General features: G+C 35.2%; 1 protein-coding gene across 1 annotated transcript in view; it reads left to right on the top strand.

Annotated features, from left to right (window-relative positions):
- The window catches only part of LOC107591055 (voltage-dependent calcium channel subunit alpha-2/delta-1-like), a 13,189-nt gene that overhangs the window by 2,989 nt on the left and 1,550 nt on the right, over window positions 1-8,650 (top strand). The window contains exons 2-5 of the mRNA XM_016280062.1: window positions 2,093-2,174; window positions 2,290-2,419; window positions 6,431-6,562; window positions 7,432-7,501. Of these exons, the coding sequence (XP_016135548.1) occupies window positions 2,093-2,174; window positions 2,290-2,419; window positions 6,431-6,562; window positions 7,432-7,501 (414 nt within the window). The remainder of the gene's footprint in view (window positions 1-2,092; window positions 2,175-2,289; window positions 2,420-6,430; window positions 6,563-7,431; window positions 7,502-8,650) is intronic.

The following is an 8,650-nucleotide window of genomic DNA, read 5'->3' as shown; positions in this document are numbered from 1 at the left end:
ATGGGTCAAAATTATCGATTTTTCTTTTATGCCAAAAAATCATTAGGATGTTAAGTAAAGATCATGTTCCATGAAGATATTTTGCAAATTTCCTACCGTAAATATATCAAAACTTCATTTTTGATTAGTAATATGTATTGCTAAGAACTTCATTTGGACAACTTTAAAGGCGATTTTCTCAATATTTAGATTTTTTTGCACCCTCAGATTCCAGATATTCAAATAGTTGTATCTCGGCCAAATATTCTCCTATCCTAACACACCATACATCAATGGAAAGCTTGACACTTAAGACTGGTTTTGTGGTCCAGGGTCACATATATGTGATAGTAAGCATAGATATCTCATTTAATGTTCACTTTAAGTTAATAAAATAAACATTGTTAAATGCTATTTTTTTAAGCAAATCTCAAAATTAATATAATTTTTTTTATTCTGTACATTATAATGTTGTGATCATTGTTATTAAATTAATTTCTAGTAATTTAAATTAAGCTAAAATAAGTTAAAATATAATTTGGAAAAATGGTAAAAAAAAAAGTTACCAATGCTTTGCAACTAACTGAATTTTGTTTAATAAATTCGTTGAAATAATACATTGCAAAAAGTAAAACCATAATAAAAATAAAGCTAAACAGAAATATTTAAAAATAATAATAAGGAAAATGGCAAACGTACATAACAAAAATTGCTAAATAAATCTAAATCTGAAAATATAAAAAGCTAATTTGAAATATTAATAAATATTATAGTAGCATATAGATAATGCTAAGTAGCATTTAAAACTAATTATGTTGTAATTTTATTTATTTACACAAAATAGCATTGAATATATATATATATATATATATCGGCCACAATATGAAAATCGTTATTGGACGGTTCTAATGTACATGGTACTTCCATGATACTTGTTAAAAAATGTATTATATTATTTTTCATAGTTAAGATGTTACACTCATAGTGTGTACTGTAAATCAAACAAATGTGTGGGCGCCTTTGTGTTCAAAAGTCTGCCCTGCCTGGAGCTGTCGCAGCAGGTGCTTCTCTTCAAGCCTTTGTTATGGACACAATTGTTGTGACAGACAGAGAGGTTTTCTTTTTAGTTATTGATGGGATGCAGGTAGAAAGTCAAGAGTTTGATCCCATGCAGGGATGACCTATATGTGCATGTCTCAGCGATTAGTGGTCTATAACCTAAAAAGAGTGTCTGCCACATGATTAGCAAGCAAGTAGGACAGGTGGCGGCAGCCGGTGATGATCCACTCCTATGTCTCCAAGGCAACTGTATGTCAGATAGTGAGCTTGCTTGTTAACGCCCCACTAATGCTAGTCCTGACAGCGCCCTCACACTGCGAGGAGAACAACCCTTGGAGGACACACACACACACACACCTAAAGCATGCATCACTTCTGGGAAAGTGAGAGTACAAAAACTGAACAACTTCCTTTTGTGAATGCACAAAGATTAGGTACAAACCACACATAGAGAGCTAAATAAAAACACTTGAAAATACATAGTCACATTCAGATTCAATATACTGTTAGAGATGGACACTTTGACAAAAAAATGCAATAAATTGATGATTGATATAATATTAGATGGAATGATATTTTAAGTCTCATATGCCTTCTTTTAAATAAGCATGATTGAATGAATTTCCTAAATACTACTACTAATAATAATAATAATAATTTTTAAATATATAAAACCAGCTTGCAGAAAACTATTGCAAAAATAGATTTGACTTCGGAGAATCACAAATTAATATAGAAACACTTAAAACTTTATGCAAATACCTATACAAATGCCTATATTTCTGCAACATTATGGGAATGTTAATTTGTGATCATGAAATATAAATCAATATTGTGACAAAAACCTAAGAAGAACATTAATAGAATGCTAGAAATGGGTGATTATGAAACATAAAAAAATTTGTTTTGTCTGTATATGTTTTTATTAGGTTGTTGCACAAACCTACCCTGTAACCTTTCTGGAATGTTTATGATTATTTTAAAAAAAAAAAGGTAACATCAATAGGCTGCCCCACTAAACAAACAAATAAACTATCCTAATGAATATTTAAAGCTTTGATAATAAAACACTAAAGTCTTGTTCACTCTTTGTCGAACAGGTTAATGATACCATCTACTACAATGCCAAGGACAAGGTAAGGTTTCTTTTTAAAAATGCATGCTTGGATATGAACTAAACAACAAAGAAAGGAAAATTAACAAGGTGTTTTTTGTAGTTTGAGAGGTTTATGCTTATTTTTATGTTCCTAGTTTGACATCAATGACACTGAAACACGCCATAACTGCGTCAAGCTAGAATTCAAAGAGGATCCTGCCTTCAAACGCCCTGTTTCATACAGTACAACAGCAGTGCACATTCCCACTGATATCTACGAGGGCTGTGAGTACACACACACACACATCTTTGCATGCGTTCTTTTTTTACAACTTTGCATGGTAGCTAAAATACCAGTTTATAAAATCAATCTTTCAGTGATAGCTCAGCTTTATTGCTGGGTGTCAGGTGTGGACAGCCAGAGGCTTGTGGAAAAACTTCAGACTAAATTTAGAGAGCAGCCCAGCTCAAACGCAGCACGCCTGGCCCCTGAGTGACCCCACAACCCCCAACATCCTCCAGCAAGAGAATAGCTCTCACTCTTTGTCTCTTGCTTTAAAAGGTTATGGGTTATGAATGCTTTGAGGTGAGAAAGCTACTGTAGATCATGAGTAGCTTGAGTAGATCCAAGATGTTTGTTTCTTCATCAGAACAGATGTGGAGAAATTTAGCATTACATCACTTGTTCACCAGTGGATCTTCTGCAGTGGGTGGGTGCTGTCAGAATGAGAGTCCAAACAGCTGATAAAAACATCATAATAATCCACATCCAGTAGATTAAATGACATCTTGTGAAATGAAAAGCTGTGTGTTTGTAAGAAAAAAATCCAACAAGACTTTAAACCATGGCTTCTTGTCAAAATACGAGTCCATAATCCATAATAACGTTCCCTCCAGTGAAAAAGCCCATTCCCTGTTATCTTCTCACATCAAAATCAACCAACATATTTGTTTTGGACTGTTTTTGCTTGTAAACAGTGCTTGATCTTTGCATATTTCTCTCCTGATTCAGACGAGATGACTTTTTCACTGGAGAAAACATTATGATTAGCGGACTTGGTTTAAAGTTAATAATGGTGGATTTTTTTTTATTACAACCACAGCTTTTTGCTTCACAAAACAATTAGTGTGTATTATTGTGATGTTTTTATCAACTGTTTGGACTCTCATTTTGACGGCACCCATTCACTGCAGAGGATCCACTGGTGAGCAAGTGGTGCAATGCTTAATTTCTCCAAATCTGTTTTTCCGATAAAGAAACAAACTCATCTACATCTTGGATGGCCTGAGAATGAGTAATTAAAAAAAAAAATCTCATTGGTCCTTCATAGCTTTATGTTAAACATCACATGCATATGTTGGCTGTTGGTCAAATCGGCTAGCGCTTTTTTAAGACATGGTGTATCACTCTGTGTTGGCAGAAATCTGATCTCCTCAATGATGGGCTCACTGTGGCCTTGCGTTTGTGTGAGTGTTTCACAGGCAAATGAGTCTGATGTGATATTTGTGTTCTAGATCAGGACTGAAGCAGCCGCATTCATCATATGACTCATCTCTCGCTGTCCCGCTGTCTCTCTTTATCTACTTTTACGCACTTCAAATTACTCTTAGTACCTTTTGCTTTCCGCCTGATTTTCTTGGTCCTGCAGTATTGCTTAGTGCAACTCAACAACAGCTTGAATAATAGTTTATTATGTAATAAATAATAGTTTATTATGTAATAATGTGGCTGATTATTCAAGTGTTTGTGTATTCGTATGTGTGTGTGTGTGTGTGTGTTATTGGGGGCTCTAGGCTGTCAGTATGTTTGTGTCTTATTAAGATATGAATCTGTGCTTTTTGCCTCAACGCAGTGTGTCATCTGTCATCACAATCTCAAGATGGACACAGACATGCTCAGAGAGTGTGTGTGTGAGCGTGATGACGTGTCCGTCACATGGATCCCTCTGGCTGTGCTCGTAGTGCACAGATTGGTTTTTCTGTTGACTGTTTGCCCTGATTCATTTAAACTAGTGAACGTTTTTTGTTGTTGTTTTTCTACCACACATTTGGTACTTGGCGAGTGTTCATTTTGGACCCTAAGTGCCGTTGTACAGTCATACACTTCCAGTTTTATTTTGTAATTGGACTTTGATCTTGTTATTTGCACTAATTTTCCAGACAGAAGCAAATAGAGATATGACTGACAGAGAGAGAGAGATCTGGTTGTATGGGTGTTAGCTAATAAGGATGTGTGTGGTGTCTATCCCTGCAGACTGACAGCATGATGAATGAACAACAGGAAGGGTTGTGAAACCTCATCTAATCTGACTGAAAACACACACGCACGCACGCACATATATTAACATAGATGATTGTAAACAGCTCTCATTCACTAATGCACTTCCTTTAGGATCAGTAAATTATGCCTTCATGGACTAGTCTTATATAGATATATGTGACAGCCTTTACTTGAAGTATTGACTTCTGAACTATAGAGTCTGCATGTATGTAAAGAGATGACGTGTATAGTAAGTGTGTGTGTGTGTGTGTATGCAGAAGGGATATCCTCTCAGTGATTACAAGCTTTCATGATTCTGAACTGACCCTGCAATTTAGCACTCTCTCTGCTATGGCACCACTATAAGATTATTGTGTTTGCAGAGCTGTTTCGTGCTTCAGTGTGAGAGTTTGGGCCTAGCAAAATGATTGTGTTATAGGTTTTGTCACTGTATTTCCTTTAATGATCATGTACACAAAAATTGATTAATTGATTGATTCGATTGATCGATTTAATTTATTGTTAAAAATATCAAACCAGTCAATTCCAGCAATTACCAACAAAAATGTTTATGAAGTTATGGTTGGTTTGGAGTTGTCTGTACATTACATTTAAAATACATGTAATTTCTAGGTATCATTGCATGTTTTCTATATAAAGGAAAAATGGTAAATTGTGCAATATTGTAAAACAAGTAATTAAAAATATATTTAAATAATAATAATGCTTGTAATACAATAAATAATATTAAATAATAATGCATGCACAGTTAAACTAAATGAGAAAAGTAACATTCTAAAGGTAAGTAATTATAACATGTACAAATATAAATGTTTTTAAATTAATTTAAATTCATAAAAAATGCCACTGAAATTAAAGAAAAAGCCTTGCTGTTGAGCCTATGTGTGTGTGTGTGTGTGTGTGTGTGTGTGAGCGTGTGTAAAAGGTGCTATTCCTCTACTGACTGCAAGTGTCCTAAAAGTGCATGAAATGGCAATTTCTAGCAATTTCTTTAATTTGTCTGTCCACACTGAATGCGAAAATGTGGCGCAACGCTTCACATTTTAAGCCAATCAGAAGACGTTGAATTTATGTGAAATTTTGAGGGACAGGATTTTAGACCAATGAGATTTCACCATGGACTTTCTAAAATGACTGGTTAGGACAAAAACTCTGATTTAAATGGCCAATAGCTTGTGTATACAGTTGTTAAAACATGCTGGCTGTAAGGCTACCAACTGTTTAACTCACTTGCGAATATTTTTTTTCCAATAACTTTTTAAAATCTTTTTTCCATACATATTCTTTACTATAGGCAATGAGTGAGTATATCAGGAAGGACTGGAAGGAAGTGGTTGAAATAGAGGAAGATGAGATGTAGCTTTGGGCTGCTGATGGACCCTCTTAAAGATGATCGATAGGGTCTGGTCTGCTTTTGAGTAATGGAGAAGGCCTGTATTGATTACACACCTAGAGTGGGAGGAGTCTTGATAGAAAGAGGAAGTGGGTGGCATTGGAGGGGTAGTAAAAGATGTCCCATGGGATCAAACAGAGGCTGTCAAGGCGGTAATGATTCTAATAATAATTTAGTATCATAATACTTAAACTAAACCCACAGAAGAAAGAGATATCAACACCTTTTTTGGGGAATGAGTTATGTGGCATCATGGGCAATGATGATCTTTGCCAGTGCTCTTTTTAAAATGTTAGCATCACTTTCACTTACAGAAGGCATTGTGTCCATTTATGACATTCTCTGGAAAAAAGGGCCCGGTTTTCCTATAATTCCATTAGAACTGCATTAGCTAATAGTTCACTTTGTTGTTTCCTCTACCTCAGTGGTTTATCACTTCGAGTTTAGCATAACATGATGGGATCTGAAGTTTTGAGAGCCAGTTTATTGATTTATCCCTGATTTGGGGTTCATTTTAGTGTTTGTTAGAACAGAGCTCTCAGAAAACATGTCAGCTTGAGTTAAATCCCATAAGACCTGTGGGGATGCTGGGATTTATCCTGTGTATTTGTGTTTGCAACAGCCACTATAATCCTGAATGAGCTAAACTGGACTGCGGCTCTGGATGACGTCTTTAAGAAGAACAAGGAAGATGACCCGTCCCTCCTCTGGCAGGTGTTTGGCAGTGCCTCTGGCCTGGCTCGATACTTCCCAGGTAAAGCACTGGAATGAATAGGAACTCAGATATTTACCATAACTCAGAGACTACGGAGAGCACACAGACACTGTGCAGCCATATATACATAGTTTCTGTCCCATAGCTGATGGTGGTATGTGAGGGTGAACACATGCACAGGGCAGGAAACAAGAATAGAAAAGCAAAAACAAGTGCCCAGAACATAGACAACCTTATGCGAGGGAAAGGGAAGTCATGAGTGCTGCATGACCATTAAATTGTGTCACATTTTGGTTTTAAATAGTATAAGTAATTGAAATTATAAATATAATGCAAGTCATAGTTTTAGATGAACAGTAACTGATCAACTCTTATTCTTTAGCATCAAAATAATATAAAATACATTTTTAATTAATTTTATTAAATAAAATTAAATATTTAGTATTTAATAGTGTGATTGATTGATTGATTATTTATTTATTTATTTTTATTTTGTTCATGAATCACAGACCCGTTAAACCTATTTATATACTTGCATTAAATAACCGATTGTTAGTTGGAAATGTTTGAAATTCTCCTTCATTAGACATGATTGTTGAAGGTTAAACATCCATGATCATTAACTCTGATCACCTTTTGTTTCATTTTTTTTTTCAGTATAAAAATAGTATTTACTTTTTAAATTATATTTATTACATTAATATTAAATACTAGCTATATTTTAAATGAGATGTTATATAAAATTAAATATTTTGTTTGTCCTACTGTTTTCTAACTGTGATCATTCATTCATTCATTCTTCTTTTGTTTAAATACCAGGACCATACAACCTATTTCTACTTAAGAAGTGATTGTAGAAGGTTAGGAAGATAAAAATCATAATAAACCCAATATCCCATCTGCTTTAGCTTCCCCTTGGGTTGACACGAAGAACACACCAAACAAGATTGACCTGTATGATGTACGCCGAAGGCCCTGGTGAGCAGACCTGTGCTGCTTGAGTTTACATTTGTCTGCAAATGAGAGAGATACCAAGTGCTTTATTTCCTCTCTCGGTTGTTAAGCCTGATGGTTTATCTCCTGTGTGTGTGTGTGTGTGTGTGTGTGTGTTTTTATTTATTTATTTTTATTTTGTTCATGAATCACAGACCCGTTAAACCTATTTATATACTTGCATTAAATAACCGATTGTTAGTTGGAAATGTTTGAAATTCTCCTTCATTAGACATGATTGTTGAAGGTTCATTCATTCATTCTTCTTTTGTTTAAATACCAGGACCATACAACCTATCTACTACCTATCTATTCTACTTAAGAAGTGATTGTAGAAGGTTAGGAAGATAATAATCATAATAAACCCAATATCCCATCTGCTTTAGCTTCCCCTTGGGTTGACACGAAGAACACACCAAACAAGATTGACCTGTATGATGTACGCCGAAGGCCCTGGTGAGCAGACCTGTGCTGCTTGAGTTTACATTTGTCTGCTAATGAGAGAGATACCAAGTGCTTTATTTCCTCTCTCGGTTGTTAAGCCTGATGGTTTATCTCCTGTGTGTGTGTGTGTGTGTGTGTGTGTTTGGGCATCTTTTGGTTACAAGTGAAATTAGCCTTGTTGTATTAGAAAGTATGGCCTTGAAGAGTTGATTCTGTTATTGCTCAGCCGTAATGATGATGGTGTTGTGCTGTCTGGGCGTTGAGCCCATTAGTGTAGACCAGCTTCAGCCAATCAATATAGTTTAGCTTTATGACTAAACACTAAAGCCCACACACCTCCCATTGGAATCACAGAGTGATCATTAACCCGTAAAAACCTGATGCAGCATGTCAGTTCTGGAGACATTAAAAGCCTAAATGGGCTTTAGTCTTCTTTGGATGTGTTGTTTTTACTTTTTGTTATCTGCCATTGTTCAAACTTAGTGATTGTTTTTATTTCTGTTTCCCCTCAGCTTTTTATTTTTTTGTGTTAGCAGCTCTTTGGGCTATAGCTATAAGGTGTCTCTCTTTTGGATTGATTGATTGATTGATTGGGTGATTGGTTGATTGATTAATTAATTAATTAATTAAATTTAGTAATCCCCCCCCCCCCCCCCTCCCCTTTTCTTTTTGGTTCTAATTATTTTTTTT

This window comes from Sinocyclocheilus grahami, unplaced genomic scaffold (genome assembly GCF_001515645.1).
Source record: "Sinocyclocheilus grahami isolate Dianchi unplaced genomic scaffold, SAMN03320097.WGS_v1.1 scaffold8.1, whole genome shotgun sequence".
Classification (NCBI taxonomy): Eukaryota; Metazoa; Chordata; class Actinopteri; order Cypriniformes; family Cyprinidae; genus Sinocyclocheilus; species Sinocyclocheilus grahami.
Note: the sequence above shows the minus strand (reverse complement) of the source record. Positions and strands in the feature narration are given on the sequence as shown.